The 17,195-nt window shown below is 36.6% G+C and overlaps 1 protein-coding gene across 3 annotated transcripts in view; it reads right to left on the bottom strand.

The window, feature by feature from the left end:
• Positions 1-16,130, bottom strand: part of LOC106086990 (F-actin-uncapping protein LRRC16A) — a 184,737-nt gene extending 168,607 nt beyond the window's left edge. For 2 of the 3 annotated variants that reach the window (XM_059368710.1, XM_059368713.1), the window contains exons 1-2: positions 15,931-16,130; positions 14,673-15,664 (exon numbers count right to left, since the gene is read on the bottom strand). In XM_059368710.1, coding sequence (XP_059224693.1) covers positions 14,673-14,709 — 37 coding nt within the window. In that variant the 5' untranslated portion in view covers positions 14,710-15,664; positions 15,931-16,130. The remainder of the gene's footprint in view (positions 1-14,672; positions 15,665-15,930) is intronic. The other variant, XM_059368711.1, reaches the window with a different exon arrangement.
• Positions 16,131-17,195: the final 1,065 nt, after the last annotated feature.

Below are 17,195 nucleotides of genomic sequence, written 5' to 3'. Positions count from 1 at the left end.
TTTTCCTCCAGTCATCGCAATCATCGCTACTTTGCTTACTCCATGCTCTTCGTCATCATTTAATTATCCTGTAGAGCGGAAATTATTATTTAAATTGAGTTCAGCGCGATGCAGCTGCGACTGCAACTGCAGCAGCAGAAATCATGGCCCCATCTCAACGTCAACATCAACGTTATTGTCATTAACCAAGTCAAAGTATGCAGTAACATAACATCTCTGAAAGAGCTGCAAGCACCTCATCATATCTCGGCTTTGTTTGTTTTTTCCTTTTTTTTCTATTTGTGTTTTTGTTAAAGGGACACCTACGATTTTTCAGTGCATTGTACGGAAGCGACATGGTTGTAACTTCGTCATAGCAATGGATGGCATGGCTAGATGAAGGCGGGGTCTTAGTTGCTTCTATTATGTTCGCTTTACCCGTTGGTGTCTTCCGCTCTGCTAAGGTCGGTTATAAAAAAATCTTGACAAGATTCAAAATGAGTTCCTTTAAAGGTTCTTGGATGGCTGATAAACTTTGTTTTTTCCACCGGCAACATAGCTAGACACCACCAACAACAACATCGCCATTGTTGCAACACAAGAAAATGATAACAGAGCCAGTGATTTCATGTTGATGTTGGAAGTAACACTCGTGTGCTTCTGTAAATGTTTACATTTGTTTTTGTATTAGAACGCCTACTTCTTCTTCTTCTTCTTAGGGACAGACAGCGGCCCCGGCAGCACCAACAATAACTACAACAATGAAAGCTGCAGCGACAGCAGCAGCACCAACGGCAGCAATGTCAACATCTACCAAACAAATGACAGCTGACATGTTGGGGCCAACCGCCTTCAGCATGGGGTAGAAGACAAAAGTGGACAAAAAGGAAGGAACACTTACTGCTCCGTTGATGTGACAATAATTGTATCTTACGCTTGATATGATGTGGTTATGACCGGAGACTATATGCACTGGGAGAAAAAAAAAAGGTTTACACTGAAACAAAAATCACTGGTAAAAAATAACAAAAGAAAAGACAAAAATTTCTATGAAAAAAAAATTGCGACAAAATTTTCTATGAAAATCAAATTTCGACGAAATTTTTGAAAAAAAATCGATTTCTTCATAAAGTTGTACATATATTAAATTTCGACGAAATATACTACAAAAATTCCATTTTGGGAAAATTTTCGACAAAAACGAATGTTGACCAAGGCTTATATATAAAAATTAATTTGTGTTTATAGACTGTCCTAAAGACTCAAAAACGGCTGAACCAATTACCTTGAAATTTTCACAGATTGTGTAGGTTGGTTATATAAATATTTGATATCGGAAGGGGGGGCGGACCCTCCCCCTGAACCCAAAAGTCCCATATTGTCCCGATTGTGACAATATGGGACTCAAATGAAAGGTATTCAGGAGTAGAGTACGAATTTCATATTAAAAATTGGGCCCAAGTAACTGGGGGCCGCCCCAACCCCAAAACCCCCGTAAGATAGGTTTATTCAACGATCATGGCAATATGGGACTCAAATGAAAGGTATTAGAGAGTAGATTGCGAATATGGTCAGAAAGGAGAAATAGGATTTACAATTTGTTGATATCGGAATCGGGCGCACCCTCCCCCGTTACCCCAAAAACAACACTCAAAATCAAAAGTGGACCGATAAGGATAAAATGGATATCAAATGAAAGGTATTGAAGAGTAGAATACGAATATGGTATTAAATTGGGTCCAAGTAGCCAGGAAGTCGCCCTAACCCCAAAACTTCTAAAAGCAGATAAATTGAACGTCCATTTCAATAAGGGGCTTAAATAAAAGTTACTCGGGAGTAGATTAAGAATCTGGAATACCAAATCAAGTGGAAGTATAGCCCCCTATACCACCCCCCAAAAACTTTCAAATGGGCATATTAGCCAATCACGACTATATGGAAATCGGTTTGTTTGGTTGTTCCGTATAGACTCAAAAACGGCTGAACTGATTTTCTCGAAATTTTCACAAATTGTGTAGGTTGGTCTGTAAGGAAACATCGGCTATATAATTGTCGATATCGGAAGGGGGCGGACCCTCCCCCTCACCCCAAAAATACCACTCAAAATGAAAAGTGCACCGATAAGGGCAATATGGATATCAAATGAAAGGTATTGAAGAGTAGAATACGAATATGATCTAAAAAAATTGGGTATAAGTACCCATCGGGCCGTCCCAACCCCAAATCTCCCCCAAACAGACATTTTGGGTGTTCATGTCAATATGGGGCCCAAATGAAAGGTATTCGAGAGTAGATTACGATTCTGGCATACAAAATCAGATCGAAGTATAAGGGGTCACCCTACCCCCTAAAAACGCCTCAAATGGGCAAATGACCCATTATGGCCATATGGGACTCGGTTTGTTTGTTTGTTCCGTAGAATCAAAAACGGCTGAACCGATTTTCTTCAAATTTTCACAGATTGTGTAGGTTTGGAAGGAAACATAGGCTATATAATTTTTAGATATCCCGGGTGGTGGTCCCGCCCCCTTACCCCAAAAATCCAATCCAAGACCAAAAGTAGACTGATAGGCACACTATGGGTATCAAATGAAAGCTATTGGAGACTAGAAAACAAATATCGTATTAACATTTGGGTCCAAGTACCCAGCGGGCTGCCCTAACTCCAAAACTCCTCTAAGGAGATATATTCGACGTTCATGTCAATATGGGATTCAAATGAAAAGTATTCGACAGTAGATTACAAATATGGCATACAAAGTTAGGTCGAATTAATGGGAGGTGCCGCCCTAACCCCAAAACACCTCTAAAGAGATATATTCGATGTTCCTATCAATATGGGACTCAAATGAGTCCCATATGGCATAAAATATGAGGTTCAAGTAATGGGATGTCGCTTCACCCCAAAAACCCCCCAATAGGGCCTATCAGCCGCCCATGGCTATATGGGATTCAAATAAATTCAAATTTAGCAGTAGATTACGAATATGACATTAAAAATCGAGTCTAGGTTAGGCTTTTTCTTCTAAAAATACGTCGAATAGGTCAATTGACCCATTATTTCAATATGGGATTCAAATGAAAGGTATTTGAGAGTAGAAAACGAATTTGATATCCAATTTTGGAGCCAAGAGTTTGGGGGTACGCCCTGCATCACCCAAAATCAAAAGTGCACCGATAAGGACAATATGGGTATCAAATGAAAAGTATGCGGGAGTAGATAATGAATCTGGCATACAAATTCATGTCGAAGTATAGAGGGTCACTCCACCCCCACAAAACCGCCCAAAATGGGTACATTAGCCAATCACGGATATATGGGACATGGTTTGTTTGTTCCGCATAGACTGAAAAACAGCAGGTTGGTTCGGAAGGAAACAGAGAATGTGTAGTTTTTCGGTATCGGAAGGGGGACGGACCCTCCCCCTTATGCCAAAACCGCAACCCAAAATCAAAAGTGGACCGATCGGGTCAATATGGGTATCAAATGAAAGGTATTGGAGAGTAGAATACGAATATGATATTAAAATTTGAATCAAAGCATTGGGTTGCCCAAAAAGTAATTGCGGATTTTTTAAAAGAAAGTAAATGCATTTTTAATAAAACTTAGAATGAACTTTAATCAAATATACTTTTTTTACACTTTTTTTCTTAAGCAAGCTAAAAGTAACAGCTGATAACTGACAGAAGAAAGAATGCAATTACAGAGTCACAAGCTGTGAAAAAATTTTTCAACACCGACTATATGAAAAATCCGCAATTACTTTTTGGGCAACTTATCGAGCCGCAATCCCAAGACTTCCCCAAACAAACATATTGGACGTTCATTTTAATATGGGGCTCAAATAAAGGGTATTCGGGAGTAGATTTCGAATCTGGCATACAAAATCAGATCAAAGTATAGGGGGTCACGCCACCCCTCAAAAACGCAATTTCACCCATTATGACTATATGATACTTGGCTGAACCGATTTTCTTAAAGGCGGACCCTCCCCCTTACCCCAAAAACACCATCCATATCCGAAGGTGGTCCGATGGACACAATACGGGTATCAAATGAAAGGTATTGGAGACCAGAACACGAATATGATAAAAATTTGGGTCCAAGTAATAAGCCCCAATCGGCTTAGTTCTCCGCTCTAATCGGCGTTCACTATGTTATACACAAGCTTATTGGTATTGAATTGTATGCAACCAGTTTTATCGCACTGACAATCTTTATCGCATTGACAATCTCACATCCTAATGAGGTATTTATTAGCATTTTATTGTTATATGAGGTTGAGAAAAGCAATGAAAATCTATAACTGCCTCACATTTCAGTCCATACTCATATATTTAAGAGTGTTTCCCTAAAAAAGCCTGTAAATATACTTCAGCCGGCCAAATATGCGTATTTCGTCTTTTCTGCTTAAAATGGTATCAAGTACAAAATAAATAGCCAATCAAAATTTTATGAGATAGCATTTCAGATAAGTTAAGAACGCATATCCAAATATTTAATGCCATTCTGATTTTATTCTTATCTTGCGTTTATCTTGTGATATGTGCTATAAATAAGTTTTAAAAAAAATACTTTAAGAAATAGCTATAAGTTTGGTAGGTTCAGCACACAAACATCAATGAAAACCTCAAAGTTAGTAGCATATAATTCTAAAATAAGGCAAATCCACGATATTTCGTCAACAAAAAATCCAAGATATAAATGCCAATACACTATACCTGAATTCTTTATACCATTTTTTAGTAGCCATACTCTACCGATTCATTGTCAGTGATATCCATGTCTAAGTAAGATTTTTCCAATTGATTTATGTGAGTGAGTTTTAAAGTTGTCCAAATTTATGACGCATACCTAATTCAACTTGGGAAATTTCTTTACAAACATCACAAAAAAGTGTCAAATATTTTTTGCTGTTTTGACTTTAGTCTACCCATCCATGACAGTCCATCTGCTCTTCTTGTGTCACCGTTTATTTGGTTATTTATGGAAGCACTTGCTGTTTTAGCATTAGTCCCTCCAAATAGTCAGCAAATGCCTTAGACGGGCGGCCCAACATTGACCCGCCAGCTGAGAAAATGATTTTTCTTTTTTTTCTGGTGTTGTTGTGAAAGGCATGACAGCATCACTCAGACTCATCGCAATGATGGCATAAAATTTTGTGGCAGTCCCTTTTGGAGAAGATTATGCGGGTATTCAGACCAAACGCACAGTGATAAAGACAAATCGAACAGTCTATTAAAAGATCAACCTGCGCCTGTATTTTTATCTCTTCGAGTTTCGAGTTCGCTGAGGTTTGGGGGAAGGGGAGAAAAGTGCATTTAAATGAGCTTTACACTGAGCTCATTTTGAATGCTATCGCCATCCATTTACAATTCTCACAAAACAAATGAGCTGTGAGATTGATAATTATGACTTTCAATATAATCAAAAATGTAAAGATTTATTTTGTGAATATTTTAAATGGACCTTTTGATAATCATTTAATGAAATCTTTGATACTCCCGTTAAGCTCTATAAGAGCTGTCATAAAAGAGAATTATGATGTGAATATTTAAGTAATTTTTCATTAATAAAAAAATTCGAAATATTTTTATTGCGCTAAAATTTATTGCTGTGGGACACATTTTGATTTACAGCTTAATTTGCTTTTTCGATGCCATGTACATATTCAATTGATATATAAAATGAATTGATCAAAGTTCAGAAGTGTTTTTTAAGCTGCAGTTTAAGTCAGAGAATTCATTTTGAGTCGGAGTCCGGCACGGAGTCGATTGAAGTTGGCTCAACTCTGAACTGGAAGGGTAGTTTATGCAATCTTTCCCAACGGAAAGGACAGTTTTAGTAACCTATCCCAAACTGAAGGGTAGTCTTAGTACCCTTTTCAAAAGGAAAGGGTAGTTTTAGTACTCATTTCCAAAGGAAAGTTTAGTTTTAGTACTCTTTACGAAAGGAACGCGTATTTTTAATACCCTTTCCCAACGGAAAGGGTATTTTTAGTAGCCTTTCCCAACGGAAAGGGAATTTTTAGTGCCCTTTCCCAATGGAAAAGGTAGTTTTAATACCCTTTCCCCACGGAAAGGGTAGTTTTAATAGCCTTTGCGCAACGGAAAGGGTAAATTAAACTTTCCAACAAAAATGGTAGTTTTAGTACCCTTTCCCAACGAAAAGGGTATTTTTAGTACTCTTTCCCAACGGATAGGGTATTTTTAGTAAGCTTTCCCAACGGAAAGGGTAGTTTTAGTACCCTTTCCCAAAGGAAAGGGTAGTTTTAGTACCCTTTCCCAAAGGAAAGGGTAGTTTTAGTACCCTTTCCCAACGGAAAGTGTTGTTTTAGTACCCTTTCACGAAGGAAAGTGTAGTTTTAGTACCCTTTTCCAAAGAAAATGGTACTTTTAGTACCCTATACCAAACGAAAGGGAAGTTTTAGTACCCTTTACCAAAAGAAAGGGTAGTTTTATTAAACTTTACCAAAGGAAAGGGTAGTTTAGTACCCTTTCCCAAAGAAAAGGATAGTTTTAGTACCCTATACCAAACGAAAGGGAAGTTTTAGTACTCTTATCCAACGGAAAGGGTAGTTTTAATACCCTTTCCCAACGGAAAGGGCATTTTTAGTATCCTTTCCCAATGAAAAGGATATTTTTAGTACTCTTTCCCAACGGAAAGTGTTGTTTTAGTACCCTTTCACAAAGGAAAGGGTAGTTTTAGTACCCTTTACCATAAAAAAGGGTAGTTTTAGTAAACTTTACCAAAGAAAAGGGTAGTTTAGTACCCTTTACCATAAGAAAGGGTAGTTTTAGTAAACTTTACCAAAGAAAAGGGTAGTTTAGTACCCTTTACCAAAGGAAAGGGTAGTTTTAGTAACCTTTCCCAAACGAAAGGCTAGGTTATGTACCTTTTTTTCTAAGGAAGGGATTGTTTAAGTACTTCAACCAAAGAAAAGGATAGTGTTAGTACCCTATACCAAACGAAAGGGAAGTTTTAGTACACTTTCTCAAAGGAAAGGGTAGTTTAATACACTTTTCCAAAGGAAAGGGTAGTTTTAGTACCCTTTCCCAAACGAAAGGGTAGGTAATGTACCCTTTTCCTAAAAAAAATATAGTTTTAGTACCCTTTCCCAAACGAAAGGGTTGTTTTAGCACCCTTTCCTAAACGGAAGGAAAGTTTTAGCACCCTTTGGCAAAGGAGAGGATCGTTTTAGTACACTTTCCCAAAAAAAAAGTGTCCCAAAGGAAAGGGTAGTTTAGTACCCTTTCCTAAAAGAAAAGTTAGTTTAGTACCCTTCCTAAAGGAAAAGGTAGTTTTGTTACCCTTTTCAAAGGAAATAGTAGTTTAAATACCCTTGTCCAAAGTAAATGTTAGATTCAATACTCTTTCACAAAACAAGGGTAGATTTAGTACACTTTCCTAAAGGAAAGGATAGCTTCAGTGCCCTTTATCAAAGAAAGGACAGTTTTAGTACCCTTTCACAAAGAAAAGGGTAGTTTTAGTACCCTTTCACAAAGGAAATGACAATTTTAGTACCCTTTCACAAAGGAAAGGATAATTTTAGTACCCTTTTTCAAAGGAAGGGGTAATTTTAGTACAATATGCCAAAGGAAGGGTAGTTGTTTTCCCTTTCCAAAGAAAATGGTAGTTTTAAGTACCCTTTCCGAGAGTAAAGGGTAGATTCTGCACCCTTTCCCAAAGGAAAGGGTAGTTTTATTACCCTTTTCTAAAGAAAAGGTTTGTTTCATTACCCTTTTCCAAAGAAAATTGTAGTTTTAGTACCCTTTTCGAAAAGCAAGACTAGTTTCTGTACACTTTCGACAAAGAAAAAAAATTTTCTTTCCCTATCCCAAAAGAAAGGGTAGTTTTAGTGCCTTTTCTAAAAGGAAAGCATAGGTTTAGTAACCTCTTCCAAAGGAAATGCTAGTTTTAGTACCTTTTTCCAAAGGAAAGGGTAGCTTTAGTACCCTTTCCCAAAGGAAAGGAAGCGAAAACGGCCCCTTTACCAAAGGAAGAGTAATTTTAGTACCCTTTCTAAAAGGAAAGGATAGGTTTAGTATCCTCTCCCAAAGGAAATGTTAGTTTTAGTACGCAAAGGAAAGGGTAGTTTTTGTACCCTTTCCCAAAGAAAAGGGCAGCTTCAATACCCTTTCATAAAGGCAAGGGTAGATTTAGCACCCCTCCCAAAGGAGAGGGTAGTTTTATTACCATTTCCATGGAAATAGTAGTTTTAGTTTCAGTACTCTTTCCCAAAGGAAAGGGTAGCTTTAGTACCCTATCCCAAAGGAAAGGATAAGTTTGGTGCCCTTTCTCAAAGAAAAGGCTAGTTTTACTACCCTTTCCAAAGAAAATCGTAGTTTTAGTAACCATTTCCAAAGTAAAGACTACTTTCAGTACCCTTCCCCATAGGAAAGGATAGTTTTATTACCCTCTCCCAAAGGATAGGGTAGTTTTAGTACCCTTTTCTAAAGGAAAGGATAGGTTTAGTACGCTATCCCAAAGAAAAGGCTAGTTTTGGTGCTCTTTTCCAAAGAAAATGGTAGATTTAGTACCCTTTCACAAAGGAAAGTGTAGTTTGAGTACACTTTCCCAAAGAAAAGTGTAGTTTTAGTACCCCTTCCCAAAGGAAAGGATAGTTTTAATACCCTTTTCCAAAGGGAAACTACAGTTTTCCTCAAGGAGAGGACAAATTTAGTACCCTTTTCCCCTGAAAATTAGCGAAGGTTACATTTGGTACTATTGTATTTCCTAAAATTTAAAATTTGATTGCCAAAATATTTAAATAAAAATTAATCAAATAAAATCTACTGCAATGAACTTTTTTTCATAAAAAAGTTATGTTAAATTACTCTTAATAATATAAAAACTCAAAGTTCAATGACCATCGGTTTTTTTTGGCACCCCTGTTTTTTACTTGTCACAATCATCATCATCACATATCAACAGCAATTAATTGCTGTGGCAAAAGTGACGAATTCGAATAGCGGTTCTCAAGGGATAGGCTTGTGTGTGTGTGTTGGAGTGTATGTACAGTGAGTGGGTGGAAGATTGACTTACACCACCTTAGCATGTTTACTTTACTAGACTATTGTTGGTCAAATGTGGGGAGGCCACCCAATAATCTTACTCTGGGGCTATGCCAAAAGGTAATATTTATTTTTCCACAACCACTATCCTTCCTTCAATTCACAAAGAACCGTAGCTGCAAACAACACTATTCTGATGTCATTTTTTGGCAGGAAATTTGCCTCTCACCAAAAGGAAGTTAATGGGGGAACTCTAAAAAAAAACGCAAAACAGGAATGAGTGATGGGCGCAAAAAAGTGCATTTTAAGCGTGAGGGAGAGAGAGAGAGAGCGGGTTTTTAGTCAGCAAATACAATAACAACATTAACCACAACAGCCAGCGCCACCAATCATGATGAGAAGAGAGCAACTGTGTTATGTCAAAAATAAATGCGAATGAGTGAGTAAATGGATACACAAGGATTAAACGACACTACACAACGACAGCGACAACAAAAATAACGCACAAGGACAGCCCAACGAAGTTTATGCACCACAATAAACGTCAGCCCAAGAATTGATTTGTGGGAGGGCAGAGGCAGAGAGGCAAAGCGAAAGATTTTAAAAGAAGGAAACAAACAAAGAGCGCGCGCACAGCATACATACACTTCAAAATTTACCAATCTCAAGAATAGTGTTGCCGTTTTAATGAATTTTTCAACTAAAACGATTTCAAACAATTTGCAAGTGCTTTGTTAGAAATTTAAATAAATTAAAATAAAAATAATATTAATTAAAAAAAATAAAATAAAATAAAATAAAATAAAATAAAATTAAAATAAAATAAAATAAAATAAAATAAAATAAAATAAAATAAAATTAAAATAAAATAAAATAAAATAAAATAAAATAAAATAAAATAAAATAAAATAAAATAAAATAAAATAAAATAAAATAAAATAAAATAAAATAAAATAAAATAACATAAAATAAAATAAAAAATGAAATAAAAAAAATAAAATAAAATAAAAAAAAAATAAAATAAATAAATAAAATAAAATAAAATAAAATAAAAAAAAATTAAATAAAAAAAATAAAATAAAATAAAATAAAACAAAATAAAATAAAGTAAAAAAATGACTGAATGAAATGAAGTCAAATCAAATCAAATCAAATGGAATAAAATGAAATGAAATGAAATGATATGAAATGGAGTGAAATGGAATGAAATGGAATGAAATTGAATGAAATGGAGTGAAATGAAATGGAATGAAATGAAATAAAATAAAAAAGAAATAACCTATGTATCTTCCATCGTAGATCGTATTTGCACGATTTTTTACTAATAAATATCCCTATTTCGTCTAAAACCGATGAAAATTACACGAATTATGTAGCTAAAAACTTTTTTAGGAATAACTCAATTTTTGTTTGGCTTAAGGTCCTCATGTTTAATCAAATTTGAATGGATTTATGGTATTTTTAATTAAGTTTTAATTTACTTATTTTTATGTTAAATTTTTTGTTTACCGCCAGTAATCACTTTTACAAAAGATGTTGCTTATGAACTATTCTGTGTCCCTTTTTCAAAATCGCTTCAAAAATGATTAACTAACAAAATTTCCCATGAACATTCCATAAAGGAACAGGCGATACTTCTCTCAAATCAATCAGTGCAATCCGATTAAAGTTAAAGCTCTATGATAAGGGGCTTCCTTTATTGTTCCGTGTCCGAACGGCGTGCCGCATAGCGCATCACTTGGTAGAGAAGCGACACCACTTGGCTTGTCATATCGAGCATTATAGGCATTAAGTATTTGTGCAAGAGCCGGTGAAGCCCGGCATCTCACTAAGACTCTCCGCTCGTTACCACTGAGTGTCCGCAACAGCCGTTACAGCTACTCCTATGGAGCATTCCCCTATCCGCTAAAAATTTTGTGGATTTTCACGACGGGGGAGAATAAGAAACAAATGACGGTATAAATGGAATTTTAGTCCAAATCGGAAGAATATATATAGGGGAGCTATATCTAAATCTGAACCTATTCCTATGAATTCACCACTAATGTCGAAACTTATAAGAGAACCGCTCGTGCAAAATTTCGTGAGAATCGGTTTTCAAATGACGATATAAATGCAACTCAAGCCAAATGGGACGAAAATATATGTGGGAGCTATATGTAAATCTGAACCGATTTTTATGAAAGTCACCAATTATCTCGAAACTTATAAGAGAACCGCTCGTGCAAAATTTCGAGAGAATCGGAAATGACGATATAAATGCAATTTTAGTCCAAATCGGACGAACATATATGTGGGAGCTATATCCCAAACTGAACCGATTTTTTTTCCCCATTTCAATAGGCGATGTCTCTAGGCTAGAGAAAATGCTTGTGCCAAATTTGAAGACGATCAGAGGAAAGTTGCGACCTGTACATAGCTAAATCGAGTCAGGAAGTGATTCTGAGTCGATCGGTACCCTTATCAATAGGTCTATTCCTCTTCCTTCTGGGTGTTAATTTAGTTTAACACAAGGACCCCAAGCCGAACAAAAATTGAGTAATAAAGGAACAGGTCAACTAAAGAAAAGTTTTTTTAGGAATATCGGTCTAAATAAAGCTGTATTACATTATGGTCCAATGTAGACCATATTCGGCACACATGCTTAGGTGGCTGATATAACACACTGTACGGAATTTTAGCAAATCGGGTAGTAAACACGTCTTTAATGTACCCAAGACATTTAATGAGGTGATCGGTCTATATGGTATAATAATCCGAATAGAGAGCGACCTGCACAATGTTAGGCACGGATATTGGGGGAGTCCATTATAACTCACTGTTCCAAATTTCAGCGCAATCGGATAAAAAAAATACTCTTTTTATCAGTCCATATGGGGCCAATGTGCATCCGATCTGGGGCTTCCGCTCTATATGGGGCCAATATGAATCCGTATTTCTATTAGTTGAAATCACGATAGCGGCCCCGGCACGGGATAACTATGAACACCACACAAGCTGGAACTTTGAGTTCCGATCTGTGTAATGGTGTTATTTTTGTTGTTGTTGTCGTAGCTGTATGTTGAAAACTCAGTCGGCTGCCTTTGCCCATGAAAGACTTAATCGGCCAATCCGGTACGTACAACCGGCTGCTATGGGATTGCTGTGTGGTGGTCATATGTAGTTATCACGAGAAGCTTAGCTGAGAGCTAACGGTCCACATTTTACTGATAGAGGGATGTTTCGTATAAGGAATAGCTGCAACAGCATTTGCGGACAATCAGCGGCAACGAGAGGAGGGTCTCAGTGAGAGGCCTGGCGCCGCCGGCTGTTGCTTATATACTGAGGGCTAGATATGATAAGGCGAATTTTTTTGGCGCCTTTAAATAATCAAAGGCCATCACTTTCCCGCAGTGATCGCTCCTATGGAGCTTGTTCAGCTTACTCATCTTTAAGAGGTTGACGATGATCGCTACCACCACATGCTATGTGGCTACCACAAAAACAACGCTGACGGTGGAGCGAATAAAGACATTCGCTTGACATTTACACTTCCTAATGAGGTAGGTCGTTGCTAATGGGAAATGGACCATATCGGTATAGGTTAAGATATAGCTCCAATCAAGGACGTAGCCAGGAGGGGGCCCTCGGCCTGATTTTTTTTTCCAAGGACAAAATTTCATCCTAAAATTCTCTAATGACAAAACTTCAGCACAGACTGGACCCTCCTTGAAATTATTTTTATTAAGACAAAATTTCTTTAAAAATTTTTTCTTCGGACAATATTGTTATTAAATTTTTTCTAAAGATAAAATTTTATAAAAAAATCAATAAAATTGTTTCTAAATACTAAATTTAATGAATTCAAAATTTGAACCCATTACGCCTGACCCTCGATTCCGCTGTTCGATTTTAAAGAAATTTTATATATTCATAATTTAGAGAATTTATATTGACGTAGCGATTTTTTTAAAAATTTTGAATTTTAAAATTTTTTGGAAAAAAAAATATAGATACCATCAAATGCTATATGACATTAAAAATGGATTCCAGAAATCTCACTGCTAAGAATTTTAAGAAATTTTTTCGTTTGGATATAAAAAATTGCCGACTTTCGACACGCCAAATTTCCCCCAAAACATGAGCTTACTGATGGAACATTTTGGCAATGGAACCTTTTCCAGAGATCACTTCACACACCAACCGCTTTCGGACGCGTTTCGTCAATTGGTTAGAATAGCTCATGGGGCATATTAGGAGTGGAGGTTTCAAGGGTCATACATTGGTAGGTCGTTCCTGTATCGTATATACAGCGAAAACGTGTCTAGGATGTACGCACTACACTAACAAAAGTCTGGCACCTTTCATACTAGTTTGACAATTTCACTAAAAAACTAAGATATACGCAAAGACAACCACATTTTGAAGGCTTTGAAATATTAGGATCGGCTATAAATAGTGTGTTGGAAATCAGTGCAATATTTAGCTCTGACTTTATGAGCAAATGTCACCGCCGAATGTACCACCGTCATGGTACCAATAACGTCCGCAAGCTTCAGAAACTGGTATATTTACCAATGTCAGAGTAACAGAAGAATTTTGGACATTTTCGATTTTGAAAAAATTAAGGGTGGGCACCCCCCCCCCCCCCAAAAAAAAAATCCTGGCTACGTCCCTGGCTCCCGTATAAAATGGTGTTCGATTTAGAAGCTGCTGTTACTATCCGATTTAGCTAACATTTTGCATGTAGTGTTTTTTTATGACTTTTTCATCCTTGGTAGACATGGTCTAAATCGGTCTATAACCTGATATAGATGGCATATAAATCGGTCTACAGATTTAACATCTTGATCCGCTGGCAGTGTGGTGTACTCTTACGACTACCGACAACCGAGCCAACTACAATCAAAGTCGTTCTATAACCTGATATAGCTTCCATATAAACCTATATCCCGATTTGAGTTCTTGAGCTTCTAGAAGCCACAAATGTTATCCGATTCGGCTGATATTTTCCACATACCACTTCATAGCAGAAGATTTCCAACATAAGTGGTATGCATGGTCCAAATTCATCTTCCGATGAGTCTTCTAAGAACAGGGGGTTGAAAAGGATCGCCACCTCCACATGAAAATGTGATCACAACAACAACAGCCACATAGCCAAGCTGATGCTACCTACATACGCTCCAAAGACATTTTTGGGCCCAAAAACCTAGACCAAACGTTGACGATTTAATTGCTTTACTTTTCTTTAATTAACTTACTTAAACTATTTTTTTAAATCGTAAATATACCCCAATAATTTCAAGGGTCATTTTCATATCCAACAGAAAGTAAAGATTTCACACACTTTTTAAATTCATGCCCAAAAAATTCTAGTTAGAAAAAATATTTGCTATTGGCAACATTGCCCAAGGCGTAGAAACATGCACACACACACACAAACACATATAGGCACTTACGCACAACACACTGGCTCGACCAAAGAGCATCTCTCCCCCACACTAATAATTTAGCAATGAATGGGGCCATAAAAATGTTAAGCAAAAAAGTTCTGATTTTTTGGAACGTACACAAACAACAGCAAAAAGAGAGTCTTACATATTTTTGCAGAGATTTTTGTTACTTTATGGTCTTAATTTTTGGTGGGGTCAGGAATGTTGTGTCGCTTGAATGCTTCACGAAGAGTCAAAACTTACCATTTAAATCCTTTGTTAGCTGAGAACGTGTCGACATGTTGGAGCCGTTTTTTGCAAAAATTTTCTTTTCAAGGCGAAAGTAGTTGGCTGCTGAACTGGTGCTGCTGCTCCTCTTATTAAATGATGGCAATGATGATGATGATTATTGCGATGTTTATTCGTTCGTTTGCTCGTTTAGATTGTTTTGCTGGGGATTAACTTCGTTGTTGCTGTTGTCGCTTCGTCGTCCACCACAATGGTTGACTTGTATTCAGTGATGATTATGAAGTTTGTTTCGATTTTATTTTCTTGCAATTTAAGGTTACAAAACAGGATTTGTTCGTTTTTTTTTGGGGGGTTTTGGCCCGTTGAAGATGAATCAATGATCAGGTTGAATAGCTAGCTGGCCGGTTAGCTGGCAACGCCACTGACCGACACACTGGCAGACACAGGATAGATGGGCTCCTCTACTCTCTGGGTCGCTCTTTCTTTCTCCGAATGTTAATTTTGGGGTCCAGTGAGACCCAAGGAACACACACGCCCGTACACACACACACACACACACGCACACACTTACACGCAACCAACACAAACCGATGAAATCGTCCAAATGCAGCCGCCGCCCGACTTTGCTGCAGCAAACGAGATATATTTTTTGTTTGTATCCGCGTTTGGTTTCTCAAAGGGTTTTAATTCACTTCACTAAACTCTTAGGATTTTCATATAAAATTTTTTGTTGTATTGCCCCACTTTTAGGCCATTTCACTGATTGTGCTGGACCATTGCATTTTGCCTGTGATCTCTTTGCAAAATAAAATTTATTTAATTTTTAATTGACCATTTTTTTCGTTTCCAACTTATGTTTCACCAAATTCGCCCGATGTATGCTCACTTCTCCGCTAAGTAATTTTCCCCCGCAATACTTCGAAATCCACCCTCTCCAGAAATAACAAAAGCACTGCACAAATCCTCTCTCACTCTCTATCTCTCGCTCAACCGTACACACTCGAGAGCTAAGAATATACAAAAAGAGGGTAAAGTAAAAAAATAAGAAAATAATTATTTTCTCCACTTGAGAAGGCAAAGAAAATTTAGTTTTCACTAAACATCATAATGAAAAATCATTCAACGATTAATGCCTGTAGAAACTAAATAAAATATCAATGTATTTTATGTTATAACTTCTACACAATATCTATTTAGTGTTTAAAATTTTCCACTTTGTTTTTGTAAATTTGCAAACAAATTTCCACTTCACTCTTAATTCTTCTTCATTTACCGCGACGTATTTGCGTTTAGAGAGTTATTCTTGTATACAAAACCGTCGTCCGTTTCACTTTAGTTGTTGTTGTTTTTATAAATGCAATTCTCTGATTTACTGGAATTTTGCCGCAAAATTGATTTAAAATTTTGAATTTATTTAAATTAATTTTTATTATTAATTTAATTATTATAAATTTAAATTTTTTAAAATATCTAAAATCTTTGTTGAGTTCACACTTGTTCACAGTTCCACAGTTCAAATAACATTAATGTTAGGGCTCACTGTTTCAGGAGATGTAAGTTTCACAAATCATAAATGATTGCCATCTCGCTCTCTCACTCTCCGTTGTTACGAATGTTATAGAATGAAGGAATGAAGTTGCCGACTTAAAATCATTCGTTATTTACGCCGTCAAATAATGATTAGTTGGGCTTTGTGCTTGTACGTGCATTGAAGGAACCTTCTCATGCATAGATTTCTTGACCAATGAATCGGTGTATGAAATTGAATAGCATATATGTTATAACAACAAGCAGGCTCGAGGCGAATTTAATAAGGTGGGTGCATCGTCGAATTGCTACAACAAAGCATCTATTTTGGGAACTCGATATGTTAAAAATTGTTGGCAAAGCGATTAAAACTCGATTAGCATTGACATTTTAAATTTACGGCAAATTTGAGAAAGAATCACAGAATAAAGTTAAGACAAGCGATCAGTCGACATAATTTTTTTTTTTAATTTTCGGCAGTAGCAAGGTATATTCATTTACAGGTAGTGGCAGTTGTCCATCAACAAAATATTGAGTGCACTATATGTCAAAATCAGTGATTAGTGCAACTCCGAATTTGTGTATGTAACTATTTTTCGTTGTTTGTGTGTAATGGTTATTAACTATAATACACACACACAACCAAAACTCGTTGACATATAGTGCACCTTGCGGGAAAAAAACTCTACTCTGCTGTTTACGGTACACTACCTGGTAATTATGTCACAGGCAGTACTTGGCATTGAGTATGTCAACTTGTTATCTTTTTATATCCATTCTTTGTTTACATTTTCTCCTATTTGATGACATTTTCAATCGGCAGACTTGACATCCTTAATAATGTTCATGGGACCTTTCCACTTTATGTGTGCGCAAAGTGACCTAACCTTCTATTAGTGGATCCTGCAATCAGAGCAAGGCGTATTTAATAGGTTGGCCGCATCAACACAGCTGATGGAATTTGATATCTCAAATCATTTTTGAATTCACCCAATAAAAATTTAAACTTCA

This window comes from Stomoxys calcitrans, chromosome 5 (assembly GCF_963082655.1).
Source record: "Stomoxys calcitrans chromosome 5, idStoCalc2.1, whole genome shotgun sequence".
Lineage (NCBI taxonomy): Eukaryota > Metazoa > Arthropoda > Insecta > Diptera > Muscidae > Stomoxys > Stomoxys calcitrans.
This window is presented reverse-complemented; position numbering and strand designations above follow the sequence as displayed.